General features: G+C 31.4%; 1 protein-coding gene across 3 annotated transcripts in view; it reads right to left on the bottom strand.

Annotated features, from left to right (window-relative positions):
- Window positions 1-21,441, bottom strand: part of LOC148615459 (uncharacterized) — a 95,703-nt gene extending 74,262 nt beyond the window's left edge. For all 3 annotated transcript variants that reach the window (XM_088590354.1, XM_088590355.1, XM_088590356.1), the window contains exons 1-2: window positions 21,209-21,441; window positions 2,331-2,827 (exon numbers count right to left, since the gene is read on the bottom strand). In XM_088590354.1, coding sequence (XP_088446480.1) covers window positions 2,331-2,827; window positions 21,209-21,302 — 591 coding nt within the window. In that variant the 5' untranslated portion in view covers window positions 21,303-21,441. The remainder of the gene's footprint in view (window positions 1-2,330; window positions 2,828-21,208) is intronic.
- Between the last annotated feature and the right edge of the window lie 2,076 nt (window positions 21,442-23,517).

The raw sequence follows: 23,517 nt of genomic DNA, 5'->3' as shown, positions 1-23,517 counted from the left end.
TCATAGTATTTTCTCTTTTGTCTATCCCTGATGTGACATTTTATTAGCAATGTGGCAAGTGTTTCTAGAAAACTTGAAGAATGCTTACCCTGCTGATGCACCTGATCCATGCTCTGAGAGCTCATTTATTTCAGTTTCCATGTGCACATTTTTTTGGATATTTCACGTTCTTTGATGCGTGATAGTGTTTAGATTATGTACTTTTTCTTACTGTGTGAATACTGGTTCCCTTGATTACTCTTTTATTACTGTTTGAATACTGGTTCCCTTGATTACTCTTTCATTAATATTTGAATACTGGTTCCCTTGATTACTTTTGTATTACTGTTTGAATACTGGTTCCATTGATTACTCTTTTATTGCCATTTGAATACTGGTTCCCTTAATTTTCTATCATGTACATCATCTTGACAATAACTCATGAACATCAATTATTTGTACAAGCAAAAGTCTAAATAAAACTAAGTCAGCTATTTATAAAGAGAAGAAACTGTTTACATCCTACCCAGAAGACAGATAAGCTTGCTATAGTATTTTTAGACAGAGAAAGTGCTAAGTTAAACTTCAAAAACATTGGATTCCTGACAGAATCAGTGGTAGTCATCAATTAGTCAGTTGTTTATCTTACTCATTACACAGAGATAAGATAAAGGTGATAACAATTCTGTCATGTTCAAAGGTCAACGTTTGAATAGCACCGTTTCCCTTTTGTTCCAAGAGTTTAGAGTGACTGCTCAAAGGACTGATTCACAGAGATGAACAGAGAGCACACCAGAAGGTCAAATTCAAAATATACAAGATAACTAAATCAATTTCAGGTTTATGGAAATTTTCAAATAAGAGAAATCCTGAATTGATCCTGTATTTGAACAAGAGCATGATTAGAAGCAACTTTGGGTGTCCTGAGTCACAACTCCTAGTAATCTGTAAATATTCATACAAAGATTCAAAACTTAACTCATGAAGTATTAGGAGTTGAACCAGAAATTATCCAGTTCAAACTGTATATTCACCTCAGGCAGCTAGCTTAATCTAATCTTTTTAATTACTGGGAAATAAAAGTAAATCTCTCTACAGAGGCCACCTTCAAACATCTTTTCTACTGATTTAATTTATATCTGACAGATGGATTCTGAGTATTGAAGAAAAAATGAATCTGTCAGCCAATGCCCACTATTGACGCTAACTTTAGTATAGGGTAAATAACCAAATTGTCAAACAGGCAGTTTCATCATCCTAGTATGGAACTAAATATCTTCAATATGACACATCTACATAAAGTTGGTTTCAAAATATTAGGTTGCTGTGACAATATCGTTTTCGCAAAAAAAAAAAAAAAAAATAAAGATGGACAGACAAGGAGTAAACAGTATACCTTTTTTTACCTTATGAGCAGGGGCAAAATTCTACAGATGATAATGGACTATACAAATTATAAGTGTTATGACTCAATCAATAAATCTCTTACTTTCTGTTTTTAATTTTAATAATATACATGCAAGTCTTCTAAATGATACAACTATGAAATCCTGAATGAAACAAAAAACCTGTATAAACCAGACAAGGCTTATTTCAGTTTCAATACATTGTGTAAACTAAACACCTCCCTAAACTAAACCTAATCTTTAATTTAATGAAGTTTAGACAAGTTTCACAGTATGTGGAGCAGATTAACCCGACGTCAGTAGAATGGGGTTCTGTTGAGGTAGGTTTCACAGTATGTGGAGCAGATTAACCTGACGTCAGTAGAATGGGGTTCTGTTGAGGTAGGTTTCACTGTGTGTGGAGCAGATTTACCCGACATCAGTAGAATGGGGTTCTGTTGAGGTAGGTTTCACTGCATGTGGAGCAGATTTACCCGACATCAGTAGAATGGGGTTCTGTTTAGGTAGGTTTTACTGTATGTGTAGCAGATTTCCCTGACGTTAGTACAATCTTTTTATTGACTAATGTTCAAATATTAGCCTAAATATAATAATATAATCAAAACTGCCAGTACAATACAAAATACAGGGTTTAACTGTCCAATACGGCTTTTACCCGTCTAATATGTCACATTGGTCTGGTTAAAATCCATATTGGTCTAGGACAAGTTAGTCAATAAAGGTATAATTGCGTTAGGTTTTACATATTGGCTGAGTTATTGGTCCTTGGCTAGATTTTGGCTACACCTCAGTCCATTATGGCTAGCCTCAGACCAATAAGCCAATATGGAAAACCTTGCACAATAATTCCATAATATTTCCATTGATGTGTATCACTATGGTATTTCTCCTCAATCATGGAATACATTGTAATGTCTTAACTCTAATATATAAAGATAGTATTACCTGAAACTTCTGTGAGCTTTTTCTGTTCTGAAGGAAAACAACTGCGTTGTGGGAAATTCTTGCAAAAGGCTGTCTAAGTTTAACAACATTTTCAATGCAATTATTATTTATAGACACATGCGTCCGATTGCAATGAATTAAAATACTAAAATCACTATTGCCTCCTGAATGTAGCACTGTTTCAAATCTTTGGAATGATATTTTTCCTTGGTACCTTACTATCAACTTGTCCTCCTTGATATTTACAAGAATTTCTAAAAATGGCAGTTTCTTCTTTTTATGAAATATACTTAAAATTGGTAAATCTACATGAGTAACTGAGATATTCCCAGAGAAAAAATAAGTTAGTTCATTCTTAAATGTTTTAAGGAAATGCCTTGCATTTCTAAATTTTAATTTGGAAGGTGTCCAAGCACTGGTAAATTGGTAGCCTTTAGGTCGCACCGGTGTTATTCCACTGGAATTATATCTCCTCACGTTAGACAGGACATTGTATTCTGTAAATAAACAAGAAATAATTACAATTTTGTTAAATTATAGGATTAATATTGAACTGAATAGAACAAAAATTTGCCAGCATAAATACCCTTCAGAAAATTGCCATAAAAATTTTGATACAATACAAGAATGAAACAATTTAAAGATCAGAGATGTTTAGATGAGTCAGCAAAACATGAACCCCCTGCCTGCATCAAATGTAAGAATCAATCATAGTACAGAGGAATTTCTTAGAGGGCAATACTGCATCAAAAATCAACAAACCATAACAGATCTCGGTATGTAACTCGTCAGTATAAACCTGCTTACCAAACATCAGTTCAATATTTCAAGGCATTTAGAAAAAAAAGTCTAGAGAACATAAATTTTTTCTAAGTTTAAGGGGCATAACTCCATCAAAAATCAACTAACTGGAAAAAAATCAAACTCCAATTGTAACTGAACAATCTACAAAAAATCAGTTCAATCTCAAGATGTTTAAAAAAAAAATGCAAGGAAAACTGGTTGTAACAGGAATTTGTTTTAAGTAAAAGTGGGACAACCTCATACAACATCAACTGAACAAAACTCAAACTGATTGGTAACTCATCAAAATACACATGGATAATAAAAATCAGTTCAATATCTTAAGGCATTTAGATAAAGTCAGGGAAACTGGTTTTCGCAGAAGGGCTGAATGGTGAACAAGGGTAAAACTATATGCCACAGCCACTTTGACAGACAGTCTGACAGACAACTGTTTACCATATACAATCATCAAAAGAAGGACATATAAATATATGGTACAAAGCATTCAAGATAAATTAAGCATTAACTTATATAGATCAATAAATAAGGTCAGACAGATGCAACAAAAACAGTATAGCTGTAATATCATTATGTCCCAAAAAAAAAAAACAGAAGCTGTAATATCATTATGTGCCCAAAAAAAAAAAACAGAAGCTGTAATATCATAATGTCCTAAAAAAACAGTAACATGGGGAATAATTCAAAAGGAGCCAATTTCAAGTTTTCACACAGAAAATCCCAAGTCAGCTAAAAGATTAAGATTGTATCAAACAATTTTCCTTATGTCAATAATTTAATCATGTAATCACAATTGTAGCTTTTTTTCTTTTACTTCCATGATACCAATCATTTATCTGATTTCAGCGATTGATAGCATGTACTTTCACTGTTTAGTACAATAGTGGTCATGACATTTCAAATCAGCAAGACACTAATCAGATTTTGACATGCATGTCTAGAAAGTAAAAAGAAATTAAATGAAGGATAAATATAAGATTTAAGACATGAGCTAGATTGGGTTTAATGATGTGGTATTAAATATCACTGTGACACATTCAGAAGGTAAAAGGCCATGAGAATGAATCAGTATCTCTTATATGCAAACAAAAATCCTAAATATCACAAGGAAACTCAATGATCATTATTTGTTTGTGTAGAATTTCAAGACAATTTACAGGTTACCAAACTATATCATTCAAGACACAAAATGGGTGTTTCTATATACTTATAACCTCAGGCAGTGTAACTTCAATCTTCTTCTGTAACTAAATATATCAACAATTCTCAAAAGAAGAACTTAAATAATTTAGAAAAGAGTTAGTAACCTTTGACCTAAACATTTATTGTCAGGATAGGATACTACCTTTATCATAATCAATAACATTTTTGTTTTTAGCACATCAAGTCACTAAGAATGACTAAGGTTTTTACAAGATGCAAGCCTCAATACATTATCACATGCTTAAACCACCTGATAACATTGGTGTGTAACCCACAAATTTTTATGGAACCACATTAAATACAAATTTTTTAATGTTAGACAAAAATTCAGTAAAGATTGAAAGAAAAATCCCATAGACATTAACATTTGTCGATGTAGCACAACAAAAATAGTATAATTTCATTTTTCTTCATTCAGGAAATATGACTTTACATACACCAACAGTTTGAAAAGGATTAGTTTTTAATATGAATACATACAATGCAGGAATTTGGCCCTCATCACCTTCTTTCTCTAAAGTGTTTGATCTGTGAAGAGCTAACACTGGGGGTACATTATCAGGTCAGGAAAAAAACCTCTTCTCATGAATAACTTGTCAAAAGATCTTAACAACATTCCTAACAAGTCTTCAGGTACCATTCAACAGGTCGATTTAAAATATATTTATAATAAACTTCATTGACCTTTTCTTTCAAAATGGATAAATTTAAGGTGGTCCATGTGAAATTTTATGCACTAAATTAAATTTGATGTGGTCTTATTGAAATCAGATGGAATTTTTTAACTGATATTGAATAGGAAGAGGGATACCAAGCAATGGATCTAACAACAAAGAACGAAATCTAAAGTCAGAGGTGGAGTTCACATAAAGTTTTAAAGGTCTGATGCTCAATGATTATAAAAAAAAATCTGTATCAACTGACCCATTTAATAAAGACTTAATTTAGATGGGGCAAAGGTCTGATTTACAGTCCTTTAAAGTTCACAGAAAATATTACATGAGGACACAGCTCCACACAGGCTACAATCATTGCAGACACTTGTCCTGACAGTGGCCACAACTATGGTGGACACTTGTGCCTGGCATCAGCTACAACCATGGAGGTAGATTTGTAGCATTCTGTGACCAAGTAATACTCTGACAAATAGGTGGAAAATCTCATATTGCAGAAATCTGCATTAAAGGTCCAACATAAATAATAAAAGTGAATAAAATTTGGACATAAAAAGGCCATTCAGATGAATAAGCACATGAAAAATGTAATAATTTTCAACTGACCTACTTTCTAAATGAAAAAATGTCAATTTATAACACTTTTCTTCATATTTTCAAAAAGACTGATAAAGGTATTGTCCTCATAGTTGTCTTCAATAAAATGATTACAAATGAGACATGAATAATAATAACTACACAATACCCTGACTATATAGTTTATGGGTTACACAGCTACAATACCCTTATATAGTTTATGGGTAGATGAACCCAGTAAAAACATTTCTAATTTATTTTGATGTGGATATATTTTGTGTATATTTACCAGGTTGACTGTGTGATATTAGATCTGTCTACATATAGACCTGTTAAAAACTTTTTGATAAATAATACATGTTATAATAACTATATCATAGTGTCTAATTTTTTGCTTATCTCCCAAAAGTTACAGACTGTTTAAATTGTCTGTGATAGAAAGGGATAGGGAGGGATTTACAGGAAGGATTTACTCTCTCTCTCTCTCTCTCTCTCTCTCTCTCTCTCTCTCTCTCTCTCTCTCTCTCTCTCATCTTGCTAAAAATGATGAACCTATCTTATTTCATTTCAGCAATAGAATTGAAGTCACTGTTTAGTCAATGTGCAAAAATTATAATTTGTAATGAATTATAAGAAGGCAAGTGTGCATACCTTCAAAATGTATCAAAGGGGGAATGGGGCCCATTGTGATTTTGAACCATCCATTTCCACTTTTGGAACTTACATTTTGACAGTAGCCAGTTCTTAATGAAACCTCTGATATTATTTGCGCATTATGCTGATTTCAGAATGAGTAGCACTGTGGTCGGCAGGGGATCCAACTAATGTAAATTTTTAAAACATTATCCATGTGAAATGAAAAAGGGCAAAATAATAGATATAACTATAAAATTTACCAAATGGACCAATCATATTTATTTATCAAGGATCCAAACAAGTGCATCATAGAAGATCAGGAAAAGACACATCACACAGTCAGTCATTTCATCTTAAATGTTTTAATCTTATAATTGAAGGCTTTACTATTCAAATGAACAAGAAGTCACTTAGTGCGAAGGATCTTGAAAATTGACAAGTCCATCTGTGGTAAGGTTCTTATAACCTTTTGTCGTTATTTAAATAATGCACATTAAGTTGTCAGTCTAAGCCAATTCTATGTTCTGGTCTGGTGGGAAGCCAAAATTGAGACCAGGCTAGGCTAATGAGGCCAGCCTATGTTTTTGAGTACGTCATCTAAATGAGACATCCCAGATTTTGACTAAACACTTGTAATGTACAAGAACCTGTAATTCTTATTTCAATAATCTACTTCAAACTGTCCATGCATGTCATTCTCACCTCCTTTATATTTTCAGATATTATTTATCTGTAACAACATATAAATACCAACTATATTACGTTATAGGGGTTCAAGAACAAGATGTGCCCTGGTGTGACCATATCAGAAATATTTCCTCCTATCTGCGTAACAGAGTAATTATTCAGACAGTAAATATTTCTAGTTAAATAATTCTGACTTATTTGAGGAGATATAATATGTAATGATCAAAGATAGGCCAGCAGGTGGCAGATAAGCTGGTCTATAGTTAGGTATACTTACATATTTCACTCAATGGTGATCAACCAGAATTTGTGGCATGCTCAAAACTTGAAATTAATTGATTTTTTTTAAATTTTAAAATGTAATTTAATAAAAGTGAACCAACACCTGAGGTAGAGCAGTAGGACAATTGTAGGGTGGACATCTAAAGGTATTCAACAGATAATAAATAATATCCATAGATGTTACAGATCATTTCTTTGTTCTGGTGTTACAGTCTAGTTTAGTATTGTTTTTTTTTTTACAAGTTCTATCCCCAAAAAATGTCTTGCTTTACTTAGCTTGGAGTTCTATTAACACCCCTGAAACCCTGGATCCACCCCTGTATTTAATTATAGAAACTAGCTTGGCCTTTAGTTCTATTAACACCACCTGAAACCCTGGATCCACCCCTGTATTTAATTATAGAGACACCAGTAATAGAAGATAGTCATTATTAGTGTCTGACTGAATTAACACTTAATGTCCATTATATTTGACCCATTGTTTCAGAGAAAGGTGACCTACCGCTACATACTAAACCAGACCAAGGTCCAGTCAATATGTCCACATAAGGTCTAAAAGTCAAGCCAGTTTAAAAACAAATCACAACTGTATGAAAAGCTGAGTGCAATTTAAAAGAAAATTTTATCATTATTCAAATATTTATACAGCTTAATAATATCGCAAATCAATAGGTCATCAACGAGACGTCCACAAAGAAAACATTTATACCCTTGATAATGATGTGTTTGACATCATACTAATGTAATCTGTAAAAGATTGGTTACTATAATTTTTATGGGTTGATATTACATCTGTAGAAATGTCTTTGAATACCTTAAAATATCAAGTTTGGATTAAACAGTCCTATATGAGGAGTAATTTATCAAAGTTTACTTTTTCAACAGCACTTGTGGGGTAATATAAAACTACAAATTGAAATTGAAGTTACAGAGTAAATCTGTTAAATGTCGTGTACCATGAGCATGTAATAGGTGGACAAGTACTGGAACACCGGCATACAATCTGTATAGACCAGAAACTCTGATAGTTAACCACAAAGATGTTACACTCTATAGTAATGGAGAAATAATACACTAGGACTGAAAACCACATAAATATCTGAAAATATACACTAAAGAACTAGTCCAAGTTCTGTTGAAGAATAATTTCTTATTGGTCCAGAATTCTATATGGCCTTATATACCATGATTATGCAGAGAAAAACAATTCAACTTGCAAGACTTGTCTAGCTTATTAACTTTTCACATTTATCATAGAGGGTGCTAAGAGTAGAAACTTTTCTATCAGTATGTAGTCAAACATTACTTTGAAATGCAAATATATCCCAATAACCATAATTTCTTATTCTTTCCACCAACAACTATATATCTGAAATGATATCGGAGACCAGTTATTGTTCCCTCAACTCTCTCAAGAAATGATTGACATTCAATAGCTCCCTGCAGGTCTCAGACTACCTAAGATTTTTATCAGTTTCTTGAGTAGCTAGAGAAAAATACACCTTCAACATAAAATCATAAATTTGTTAACTTAAATGTCATTAGACAAGAATACTTTTTTGATCAAAGATATTTCTGTTTATATTTGACAGACAGAAGTAAACACATCATGCAGATACCAAACACAATATAAACATTCCACTTAGTCTAGTGTCCTCAACTTAACTTTACAAATTCAAAGTCAAAATGATAATTGTTTTTCAATGGCAGACTACAAATATTGAATTAGAGCCATCTCCTCCCCTTCCACCTGTCAAGGCTATGGTTATTCACCTTACAGTAAAACAAAGAAAACTTAATATCTTCTTTTAGACTCAAATTTATCAAATCAGACCCAGTAACTTGACTAAAACACTGTGTAAAGCCATTGTAATTAACTCCTAAAAAGATGAGAATATTTTATTGGATACATTTATCTTTGAAGGAAGGGAGGTGGAGTCAAGACCACCCTCACACCACTTATATATATAAATACATTTACAGCATTGAAAGAAATTATCCTCGGTCACACATATTTTCCAGAATAAAAGTATTCACCCCCGCTTTAAACAGTGTATGAAATTAAACTTCTAATTCTTAGTACGGAATCTACACATCATTAAACAGAACTTGATGTATACAGAAATATCAAATTTGAAAAGAAGGATCTGAAAAATAAATAAATCAAATTTACTTTCACCTGACCATAATTAATCATCATTGTATGCCCTTACCCATACAAAGGAACCCATACTGATTTTATACAGATGGAAAATGGACAACAGGACTGGAATCTGATGCTTACTTGGGTTTTGAATATAAATAAACCCCAGGCAGAAAATAAAAAAGTCAGTATGAATAGTGAAAAGAAACATCCAGCTGTCAGATAAGCCTTATTTATGGGATATCATACTGACCAATGGTTACCTTACAAGTCATTCTGTGTGTCTGGATTCAAGTGTTGTGTCAGTATCACTTGTGTCAGTATTTAAACTTCACTGTTCATTGAATTATAAAAACATACATAGTACCTTCTACTACAACCGCACCTTGTCTGATAATCTCTGGTATGTACATACAAAATATCAACGACATGATACTTTTGTATCTGGATGAAAAAAAATCGAAAAACTATCAATACAATGTAAGATACAAGAGTTGAAATTATAACAAACTTATGGTGATGCTTAAATTATGCCAATGACTAAACATAATTGATAGTATCTGTTCTATACTGCTATAGCACACATAACCTCTACATCTTGGCAAACTACATCTGACTCTTAAGAAATCCCTATGGCTCAGACATGAGTTGGATGAACACCCCATTTTATTGAATTCATCACCTCCATAAAATGGAATAAGGAATTTTAGTTGTCCCCCCAAAACTGACAGCTGGTATCATCTACTATCATCAGCAATCCAGTTATTAAACATTAGCATGAGAACTTTTATCACTAAATGTGCATATTTACTGATGGTATTCATTTTGTGAATAATAATTAAGGCAAAATGTAATTAATTAGTATTTTCTCATCCCTACCTGCCCAAAAAAACTGACAAAAATTTAAAAAATTGGGATGGGAATTTCAAAATAAAGATTTTTTTGTCATGTAACTTTCTAGTATTGAGATACTATAACACATAAATCTTTCATTTCTAGGTGACAAAACTGATAAACTTTAAATAGCTAATATGAGTCAACAAATATTTGGTAAAAAATAAAAAATACATACTTATCAACATTTTGTGCCATTTTTTTAAAAATAAATATACTTGGCAAAAAAGTAAAATTGCAGTTGTTTTCTTGGTGAGTTTTCCATAGATAAGACATGATCTCACCTTTGGTCAAACTATTATCATATAGTACTATTGTAAACCACTTCAAAGCACAATTGTTTCATTGATAAAATTAGCATGCTAAATGACTTAAGCTAATAGCCCTAACCAAGTCCTTAGCCAGAGGAAGGGCTACTTAACCTGACTTACTGGTCAGTTTATCAGATAAAGATACAATCATGTCTGATATAAATAATTTGTAATGTAGGATACAGCTGATTGAGGCAGAATTATCTTCATCTGCTTTAAAGTATCAAACCTGTAATACTACAATTACATAGGGCCTGTGTAGTCATTAAATAGGGCCTGTGTAGTCATTACATAGGGCCTGTGCCTGTGAAGGCATTAAAAGTCAGATGGATTAAGCTACATTGTCAAACCTAGGACAGAACCAAAACTTTACTGTCTAAAATTATAGAGCATTCATCATATACCTCAGCAGAAGCATTTTCTTTCTTTATCTATTTTTTAGTATTTTACACTTAATGACCTTGAGATCTTAAGGTCAGGTCAATTACAAGATGGACATGGGCTAATTCAGAGGATATGTTTTTGATATTGTTTGCTATCTATTCAAAATCTAACTACAAACAAAAAAACAACTTAGTTACAAAGCCTGACTATTATAGATAAAAAGCTAGTATAGATACATACAGCCTCTGGCAGCTTTATATAATGTAGTCAGAAGTTTGTTTATATCAGGATCAATCACTTTTATTGCTGACTTGTTTTATACATGTTCTTTATGTGCCCTCTCAGTCCAATCTGACTTAGTATAGCCATTGTATACATTCCTGGGTTAACCTCATGAGTATTGGCATTGGAAGCAATACTAGTATATAAATGTACAACTGAAATGCAGGATGGAAAATCTTTAACCATAACAAGAAAATAGTAAACTTATATTGGGTATACAGGGGTGGTGATGGAAAAATAGTAAACTTATATTGGGTATACAGGGGAGGTGATGGAAAAATAGTAAACTTTTATTGGGTATACAGGGGTGGTGATGGAAAAATAGTAAACTTTTATTGGGTATACAGGAGTGGTGATGGAAAAATAGTAAACTTATATTGGGTATAAAGGGGTGGTGATGGGAAAATAGTAAACTTATATTGGATATACAGGGGTGGTGATGGAAAAATAGTAAACTTATATTGGGTATACAGGGGTGGTGATGGAAAAATAGTAAACTTATATTGGGTATAAAGGGGTGGTGATGGAAAAATAGTAAACTTATATTGGATATACAGGGGTGGTGATGGAAAAAATAGTAAACTTATATTGGGTATACAGGGGTGGTGATGGAAAAATAGTAAACTTATATTGGGTATACAGGGGTGGTGATGGAAAAATAGTAAACTTATATTGGGTATACAGGGGTGGTGATGGAATGCCTGCAACTAGTAAATCAAGACCAGGAATATTAGGGGTCTGAAAGCTTACAACGTACCATAGGTATAGTAACCTTTAATATTGGGGGAATCCAATTAATATGGTAATAAAAGGTGGGAGTTTTACATAAATACCTGGAACTTTTTGTCACCATCAGTATTCATGCAAATCTCTTAATAGAAGTGAAAGTAACATGACCCACATTCATGCCACCACTCTGTCTACAGAATTCAAACTTTTACACCCAAAATTTTCTTTTTATGAGATAATTAATTCCATTCTGTCAGGGATGTCCAATACTTCCACTTAAATAACAAAGGTACTATTATATAACATTCATATTGTATAACCAGAGTGCAAGTATCACTTAACCCCAGTGTACCCTTTAATGCCTCATATTCCACAGAGAATAATACACTCCATTCAGATTTGTTGCAAGAGATCAGAGAAATTCACATCAATTTTAATCTGTGCTAAACCACAAAAGTTTCTCCTTTTGTATCAGATGTAATTCACATTTAAACTGCTACCATTTAAACCTTATTCACATGACAAATGGTTTGACTTAAAAGTACACCAAAAGAATGAATCCAACTGCTTGTACAGGACCTGGTGAAAATAACAGATACACAAGAGTCTAAAGGAGTAGGTCTGATAAGGGCAAACTTTAGCCACAAAATCAAAGGCACATGAAGAAAGTTGTGAGATGTTTCGAAAACTCTTTAATGTTAGTCAATTTGATTGGTTTATGGTAATAATTTGACCATATATGAAAATATAAGCCCCTCATACCTGACTAAACTTTTTTTTAAATCTGTGAAAAATACAGATTAAGGCCAAATTTTGTGTAGTTTTGGGCTCTTTCAATATTGACTGCATGGGAGTTCATTCTCAAACTTCAAATATTTTGTAATAATAGTTAATTACAACTTATATGCAAATATATTGAGTGAACACATGTATGGCATAATACATACTGTTATTTCTGGAATTACATCCAAAGTTTTGTCAGAAATAGTTCTTCCTTAGTATTGGCATAAATTTTACTATACTACTATTACCTAAAAATAAGCTTAAAACAAATCTTTAAAAAATTGCACAAATTAAGAGGCTAAAAATTTCCTTACTGGACCTACTTTTTTAACTTTACTCTACAATACTGTATGCATATTTTATCTTAGATTTCAATGCATTTCCAACAGCCCTGTAAATTCACAGAAATTAACATAGCCATGGTATTACTGTTATTATTTTGCTAAATATGTTTTTTCTGGGTGAGCTAGCTTATCTATTTTTCTTCCCTGAATTTCTTGTATTTTCTTATTACCTGACATAATTGTATTTGATTGTATTGTCCTTTATGGGACTTTAATTAAATTAAAACATTCTTGTTAAAAAGAATAGTAATACATAATCTTCCCAATAATTTAGCTGGATCTAGTGGATTGCTAGAACAAAAGGAAATGGGAGATTTCTTTACATTTAGACATTTCATAGAAGCATTATTTATGCAACTACTTTCAAGACAGTAAAAAACACATGTAGCTACATGTAAGTACAACCAAGATGAAGTATTCAAGGTTTACATGCTATTATCTACTATAATACATCAGTGTAGTACATGTTTTTGTGCTTCACATATTGGTCCATGTAAGTAACTTCATCTTGTTATAAATGTTTCAATAAATTAACAATTTTTACAAAATACTTCAAATTTTGATAATTTATGACATGCACATAAAAAAAACATCAGCACACTGAAGTCACAGTTAAATAAGTCATTTCAATCAAAATATAACACATGGTCATAAAATGAAATTTCTATAATTTCTCAAACTATTAGCTGTCATAATTGTTTAGTTTTGTGTAATAAATAATGACCATACAAACTTTTCTCTGTCATAATTCCCCTGGGGACATGAAAGGTCCCCAAACCATGGTCATAAGTATAGATTACAGTAGGATTATGTAGGATCATTATGATGAAACAAGACAGGCGTTGATTTCTCATTAGTAAATACCCTTATCCTAAGTTTAAACACTATTTCATCATGTAAAAATAAATATTTGTCTAGAAAAGCTCCTTATTTGTAAACTGTATTCAGTGGAGTGATTCAAACTTTCACATTTCCTTAAGTAAGGTGTATGGGAAAGTTCACAACATTTAGCCATGCTCAAATACAATCAAAGATCACTGTTTTCCAATTAAATATGAAAGTAAAAATAAATTGTGTGTATGTTCAGCTTAGAAAGGAATAAAAATCAACAAAGAACAAGATTATACTTAAAACTGAAATGCATTTGTGCCGTAATAATTCAATGACTAAAATACATGTAACCTAACCCAGATTGTAATATTCGTAATACAAAAAATACCAATCATATATATTGCAAATTTCAATATGCTGTACATATGTTTAAAGGAGTCATCTCTCATCAGCAGCATTAGAATCAAACATGGAGGAAAATCTAAATAAAAAAAAAATTGTATACACGAAGTACTCAAAACCAAAACTATTGAAATAGAAAGCCAAATTCACCACCGAGGGATTGGAAATGAGACCCAGCAAGATGAACTTTGCATGCTTACAATAAATTGTGTTGCTGAAAAAATCAGTATTTCTCTGAATAAACTACTTTCCATCAATGAATTCTCCTAAGAATGCTTTTTTATTTGCATTCAATATACTCTAAACAATATCTGTTTACTGCTTTAACCACACAGACTCAAAATTTTGAACAGCTTGGCTAGGAAAATCTTTTAAAACTATAATTTGCACTTCCTTGGCTGCAATCAAAACTGACAATCAGAATCTATTCTTGGTCTACCTGATGTGAACCAAAACGTCAAATATTTCTCCTATTAAATTAAATTGATAAAAAACTGACATAAGTATTCAGTTTCCGCATTTAATTCAATTTTTACCACTCATGTTTCACTATTAAGATAAATTCATTAAAGTTGTATAATTTAAATTGTAAAATATCTGCTGCACTATTTTGTTAAAAAACTGATGATAAATTTAATAAGAAAGTAAATGGCTTCTGATTACATGTATTGCTAAAATCACATGATGTAGAACATGCTGACAACAGGAGGCAAGAGATAAGGGTAGGAACTCGGTGAACACCAGTTGAGGATGATCTGGATTCTGAGTATTGCAAAGTGTAGAGACATATTAACAGACCTTGTAAAAATTAAAGATTTATTCATGTAATACATAATTATCATTGAAATTGATAATGATCTAAAGTCCATGTAGTAAGCTGGATTATCTCCCCTGGGTTAAAACAAAAGGATCAACCAAGCAAAGAACCTTGAACATTTCCTAATCCTTATTGAATTGCTTTAACCTTTAAAAACTGGATTAATGCTAGATCTTTAATATGTCATGATAACCTAATCAAGAACAGAGGTCATATTCTGTGATTAGTACAATGAAGTGCACACCATATATTATTTATTCATCCAATGCTAATTTCATACCTTTCACTTTGCAAACATTAAAAACATTTGACAAAAGCTCTACCTGTTCCCTTGGTTTTTATTTTTTTTATTTTAAGCTTTTTTTACACAAGACACACATTTTACCAAATTCCTACATTTCAGATATTTGTACTTGCTAAATGACCAATGCATAATATTTGAAAGTATTATCACTTGTGTATAGCTTCAGTATTGATACTTCCTAATTTCATCATAGTCTGACGTGGCTGTCTGATTCCAGTGCCATCAGAACATTTCTTGATTTCTATTTTCTATTTATCCTTCCAACAGCAAACCAAATGTGTTCAAATACATGTTTTAGAAACTATTCCATCAATCCAATCAAATCCACCACCCCATTACTTGATAAGGCCCATTATTACAAAATTTCTGTTAAATATATCACAGCCTCCATAGATAACTATACTAGATATAATAAAACTCTTACTGAACAAAACACAAACATAAATGTAACATCAAGTCTGAAAAAAACTTGTGCTTTGGTATTTTAATGTGAAAAGAAAGGGTGAAACTCTGTGTTAGTATAATCTAAGTGATAAGAACTGAAAAAAGGATAAAATGAAATATGATACTTGACAATGATGTTCACCCAATGAAAGTTAAATTCAACTCATCAATATAAATGTGTCCTTTGAGTGGTGAGAAAGAAGTATTGATGAATTCAGCTTATGAAATAAATACTATTTTCACATTAAGTGATATTAACAAGGCAAACGAAATTATAATAAATACATCACAAACAGACAGAAAAAGTTATAACTGATGTTTATCCACTTTCTGAAAATATATTTCTGAAATACAGACATACAGACAAAATGAAACAGATAACTCTACACCAAAGTACCAAGACATCAACCAAGGCCACAGAAAGATTAAAGTAACAACTATTTTCTAAACAAACTTAATCGTAACCCATCAAAACCCTGCCTTAATTCTTTCAATTATAAATTGGATTTTTAAGCTGATCAATCAGCAATTCCCCAATTCTTACACTCATCAAGATAAGACAAATATCCTAACAATCTGATATACCAAGGAAGTTATAATACATCTAGAGTTACAGTTAAAGGATTACATCCAACTTTTACTATAGTTTGAATATTTTATCCCCAGGGGTCCACGAGTATACTCTATTATCATTTAACCAAAATAATTTAGGCTAAGTCCAAGCTATAGTCAAGTTTTCACAGACAGGATATTCATAAAATCTGTTTCAAAATACTTTTTTTAAATATTTAATGAAATGTTAAAATTTGTCAATGGCCAAGCCATCAGTTAAAATGTGATAAAAAGTTACAACCTGGGGACATTGGAACAATGAAAAGATTGATCTAACACCCTAATATATGGTATGATGACTTATTCCACCCAAATAATTACAGACAACGACATCTTTGTACATGGGTGTTTTAAAATAGTCTATTTCAACACATTAGGACAACTTAATCTCCAATTAAGGAATGGTGTCTTTTCTTAAGGACTAAAAATATTGACCTATTTGATTGACTATTTACTATCAATATTGTACTTCACATAATACCCTTTATAGAAGTATTTACCAAAATATACACCTGATTCTACTGGATTGCAGGACTGTTTAAAACTGAGATAATACTCAAAAGACTTCTGCATTGCAGGACTAATTTAAAACTCAAAGGACTTTGCTGGATTGCAAGATATATTTAATAAAAAGGACTGCTGGGTGATTTGGGTAATTAAGGCCATCAGGAATACACATATTACAATGGCAATCTCTGAAAAGTAGGATACGGAGAAAGAATCAACTAAATTTATGTAAATGTAATTAAGGAAAAGACTGCTAAGAATGCCTTATACATGTACCAAAATATAACCACCAGACACCTAAAAGCATGCCCTCTAAACACCAGATAGCTAAAATCATGCCCTATAAACACCAGACAGCTAAAAGCATGCCTATAACAACCAGACAACTAAAAGCATGCCCTATAAACACTAGAGAGCCAAAAGCATGCCCTATAAACACTAGAGAGCCAAAAGTAATTCATCTGAAAGTATCATCATTAAAAGCATACTCCATCTTTAGTCAAAATAAGCGTATTGAAGACATTAGTGCAGTACTCATTGAAGTCAAAACATACAGTAATTTATTATTTTTTTATTTTATCAGTATTTTTGGCAGTATTTCTTAAAACTATAGGAGACCTGTCATATAGCCTGAAACCTTTCATCACATGACTAAGGAAATCAGGAAACTTGATTCACTTGGTGAACATTAAGAAACCGAGTTATTTATCATCAGCATTAACCAGACCTAAAATTATAAATAGATCTATATAATATGGAAGAGCAGAGGAATATCTTGTTTTAAATCCTTTTTTTTATTTCTAATATAAAGACACCTCATTATTAATAGGATAATTAATTGGAAAGAGTGAATAACTAAAATATGACCATGAGTGCCTAAGCACGCCTATAGATTTAACGAGAGTGCGGAACTTGTTCTGTGCACAAATTACATCTGAATGTGTTCTTGGCACGAGTGATCATATTTTGGTTATTCAAAAATTGATTATCCCATTTATTATATAGATTGCCTCCATTATTCATTGTTATTTTCAACATAAATTTAAAATTTTATGAATGGCGGATTGATATTGGTGTTTTGGCGGGAGAAAGTGTGAGAGTGAAATTACTCAATTTATTTCAGTGTGAATTATCAAAAAAAAATACACTGGAAACATTTGGTAAATCACTGCTACCTATATAATACTGAGTTATAACACATGCTTTGAACCATTCTGTCTGGCTCATATGTTGAGTACTCAGTGATTTATCCATGATAATTATAGAGAGGTATCCTAGTGTTGTAGAATGATAAACCATGAAGGTCGATCAATCAATGAATTTAATCTATTACTACTCAAAAACTGAAAAGATCACATGCTTCATACATCATCTGTAGACAAATGTCACATGGCAAACTTGATCATCTAATATTTATAAACTTCATTTTTGTAATATAAACTACAAGGTTCTTTGCATGAAGCCTCACACAGCACAGAAAACATTTACCCCTGCCTCAATTGATTCCTCTCTAGATGCCTCACACACGACCTTTCTCTCCACAGAAAACATAAACCCTTGCCTCATTGATTCTTCTCTAGAAACCTTACACACAACCTTTCTCTCTGCAGAAAACATAAACCTCTGCCTCAATAGATTCCTCTCTAGAAGCCTCACACACGACCTTTCTCTCCACAGAAAACATAAACCCATGCCTCAATAGATTTCCTCTGTAACAAGAAATAAGAACCTTTGACTAACTAGATTACATGGAAGCAATTAAACTTAATGCCTGTCTATGATTGAAGATTTGCTGATGTGAAGTTTCTTTGAAATCCAGTACTGGGTGTATGATTTTAGATTTCTGGTGAATCTATATCAATATGACCTGTATTTTTGGAAGATTTGATAAAGAAATGAATAACAGCATGATCAGTTGTACAATGAAATAGTGTTATAAACCCCATCCCCAAAAATAACTAGCACAATGATTTAGTTTTCTAGCTGCATTCCCCAAAAATATTTTATACAATTAGGCAGTTTTCTAGACACTCATCCCTAAAATATAACTTGTACATTGAGTTAGCTTTCTAGACTCCCATCCCCAAAAATATTATATACAACAAGGCAGTTAGTAGTTAAGGCTTCACCCTTATCTTAAATCAATTTGGAATTGATATCTTAATTTGGTATTTGTAAAATTCTTATGCTGACTTTACTGGTATAGAAATCAAATATGAATGAATCAGTTTTATGTAACTTTTTGAAACATTTTAGGGTTATATGAACTTAGATTTCAGAGAAATAGACCACTATTACTGGAAATTAATAAGCCAAACAACCCAAAGACATGAACAGCAGCATTGATACTCTAAATACAATCAGAGAGACGATCCTGTAATTCACATCCGTGTACCAATAATCTTTCATATCAAATGGATTTTAGGTGTTCTAAGGATATTACATGTATTTCACATGTCAATAAAATTAACATGGAATGTTACAAGTGATCCATGATGACTGTTGAAGCAATAATCAATGTTTCAAATCCAATAAATTTATTACTATATATTGTCTCTTCAATTACTCATATATAATTCACATTTAAATGCTGGAAGGTATATATAGACCTAGTGAATGGCAGATCTATTCCTTGGACATAGGATTATCAATAATAATTTAAAGGAGTTCCTTCAACCATGATTGATATTAAATATTGTCATCTGGCATTGTAATAGAACTCATGCCCCTAGAATACTTGAGTTTCTATAATGATAATTACAATCAATAAAACAATGGTCAGGAAATCAGTAAAAATCTGGCAAATTGGTCAAATTGTTTGTCTGTAAAGGTTTAATGGTACTTGATAATTTATCATATGGTCTAATACTAGAAATTTATATTTCTACATTTCCAAAAAAAGCTTTCTCTCATACTATCATGGAAAAAGTGGCTAATGTCCATTTTAGAAAATTTTCATAAATGAGAAAATTTCTTTTTTTTTGTGGGGGGGATAAAATCATGAACATAAAAACAGACTGTATTCTGCTGTATACTTTGTAAAAACACTAAATTTAGAGTAATGAAAAATTTTTTAAATGTTTTAAAATCAAAGTGAAAAGATAAGACTTCTAAAATACTCCAGTTGAATTAGAGCAGTTCACCTTGAAGAAGCCATAGGAAAGAAGTCATTTTCCCTATACCAGTGAACTGGAACATATATACTAACAATTCATACAGATAGCATTGTACATGTAGATAGAACAGAGAACTATTAATTAACAGGATAAAAACATGGGGTTAATGATCCTACATACCTACACCATGTTAGGGTGTGAAGTGAATACTATGATAACTGACCTTCATGACTCATTTAAGGAAATTATTAAATTACCAAAAAAACAGTCAATGGTCAAAGGTAGCACCTGCAAATTTCAAGATATAACTGTTGGGCCAATAAATGAGATTTTTCTGCTAAAGCTACTATGAAAACTAAATAGTCAAGAGTTTTAACATATTGCAATTGACAAGCAAAATACTTTACATATATAGCCCAATCTATAGTGTAGTTAGTTCCACCTTGTGAAATGTTTTTTGATTAAATTTTCATTTATCTCTATCACCTGACAGTATGCCTCCATTAACAATCTATTTAACACATTATTTGATCTGAGTTCCTAATTTCAACACCAATAAAGCATTTCTTGATTTAAATCTCAAACCAAACCAATAATAATGACATTTTTTTCATATGTAACGAGTTTCAATACAAAATCAAATAACCGTTTAAAAATGGTGATGCAGAAAAATTTACAAGACTTTTTCTCATGAACAAAGCTTGTAAATTTTCCAGCAGTTAATTAAATGTTTGACAACCCTTTCATAATCTATACCCCCTTTAACTCTGGCTTTCTGTGTGAATAAATAGACTAAATGTTTGTATCCTGTGATTTATTTTCTTTTTTGCATCAAAAATACTCCTTTAAAAATAAATCTTGATCATTCTTCCTTATGTTCAGCTTTATTTACTACTCAACAATTAAATCAGACCAATTAAAGCACTTTTAATGTCATAAATATAGGATTTTTAAAAATTGCAAATGCAAATTTTTAAAAGTTTATTGTTTACATTTAATTTCCATAGAAAGGATAACAAATCACCAACTGTACTAAAAATTAACATAATAGGAATTCTCTTCTCTCTTTCCATATAAAATCAATGAGAACAAATCTATAATTGTTTTCCTTACCTCTACTATTTTTACATTGTACGTAACATAAAATGTTCACTATGACAAAATAAAAGATAGTCCTGTATGCATTTAAATCCATATTATAATACATTCCATCATCTTCACATCAGGTGAAAACTTCAAATAAAGATCATCGTTTTATCTCTCCACTTTATACTGCTAGTTATTCACACATGTTATGAATGAAGGTATACTACACTTTTTAAGATATTTAAACTGATAGCTATTTATAATTGTACCAAGAACCCCTTGACCATAAATTTTCTAATAATAGACAACATTTGCAAGTTTAAAATGAAAAAGACAAGTGCATGCTGTTGCATAAATGAGAAATGTGATACTTTTCTAGATCATTATTAGAAAAGCAAACTTTTATGTCAAACATTGCATCTGATTTGTTTTAGCATATGGCTTTCAAGCTAATCAGTTTCAAATTAACCAATCTCCTCCTGTCAAACAGACTTCATTGACAAGGCCTGCTTCTTTTAATTAAATCCTCAGACAAACCAATTATTTATGGGAATTTTAAATTTCTGTTTATTTTAAGTAAGTTAAATAAATAAAGTTTCCCATGACAGGTCAAAGTAAAAGTTGTAATTATTGTCATTAATCTAAATAAAAATACCTGTAAATTTATGATAATGTTATCTAGTAATTTTTCAAAAAATGAATAAATCATAAGCCCTTTGTAATTGTGTGATTCTGTCATATTTCACACCATGTTGCATCATACATGCAATTTTTCCTTATACCAAAAAACACTATAGTCACATTCATTTTGTTTAAAGGTATAAAATACCACAATTATTAGTTTTCAATAAGATTTATGATTGTGTATGTAAAGCAAGTCTAAATACATGTAGAACAAATGAAAACAAAGTTTAATATTGCTATTGCTCATGTTTGTATTAATGGAATTAGTATCTGTAATTATACTATATACTTAACATATATGAAAATACAAATGATACTATATGTATATACAATAGGCGGACTCAATCAGAATTCAAGGACAATTCTAGTATTCTACTAAATTATCAATTAGAATATAAACTGTTCATAACTACTAACTAACTAGACATACTAAGAAGGCAAATCATTGATGTACCGTGAATGATAAGCCTTGGTTCAATATAGACTGCAAATTTGCTAGAACAAATTACAGAAAATTTAGATGTAAATTTAAAAAGTCAAGATCACTGGCAAACAAGGAACAGTTAAGAAATGCCGAAAAGTTATATGAGAAGACTCTTGATACCTGTCAGAAGCAATATAGAGCTGACATGACCATAAAACTTAAGCGAATGAGATCCAAATCCTAAGGAATATTGGAAAGTACTTAATCAGGGAAGGAGACCACCAAATATCAGTATTGAGTCCCTCTATGAATATTACAAAAATTTAAGTAGTGATCACTCTGAAAATAATGACGATTCCACTCTCTTGTTTGCAAATGATCAAAATGATGAATTCATTCAGATTAGCTACAATTTAAATAAATATATAGAAAAGAAGGAAATTTTGAAATGTATTACAAAGCTTAAAAATAACAAAGCTTGTGGTGAAGATGATGTTGTTAATGAGTTGATAAAAAGCAAGTGAAATTTATATATATTTATGAAAAGTTATTTAACCTGATTTTTGATATAGGTACTAAGCCAGAGACCTGGTTAATTGGTAATATTATTCCAATATATAAGAATAAGGGAGATAGCAATGACCCTAAAAATTTTAGACCCATTACGATTGTAAGCTGTTTGGGTAAACTTTTTATAGCTATACTAAGCGAACCCCGGAACACTTTTTCAGATAACTTCATGGTACTGAATGAGAACCAGACAGGCTTTAGACAAAAAATATCCTACCATTGATAACATATTTACTTTGTATTCATTTTTCGAAATTCTTCAGACAAAAAAGCGAAAAATTATATTGCGCATTTATTGATTTTAAGAAGGCGTACCATAAAGTTTGGAGAAACGGTCTTTGGTATAAATGTATTCTTAATAGTATACATTGTAAATGGTAAAATGTTAAATGCTATTCAAAATATGTATAAGAATATTAAATCCAATATTATTTATTTCAAAGGTGCATGTGAATATTTTGTATGTGAAATGGGAGTCAGACTGGGTGAAAATCTACCTCCTTTTATGTTTGCTCTTTTCCTGAATGATGTAGAAGATTTTATTGGTTGTAAACTATATGTTTATTATATACAGATGACTCTGATGGCTGAAATGCCAAAGGACCTACAAAATCAATTAGATATTTTTCTCCAGTACCGTGAAACTTGGAGACTTAAA

This window comes from Perna viridis, chromosome 6 (genome assembly GCF_037379345.1).
Source record: "Perna viridis isolate PV_CMFRI_1.1 ecotype Kerala chromosome 6, ASM3737934v1, whole genome shotgun sequence".
In the NCBI taxonomy this organism is placed as follows: Eukaryota; Metazoa; Mollusca; class Bivalvia; order Mytilida; family Mytilidae; genus Perna; species Perna viridis.
This window is presented reverse-complemented; position numbering and strand designations above follow the sequence as displayed.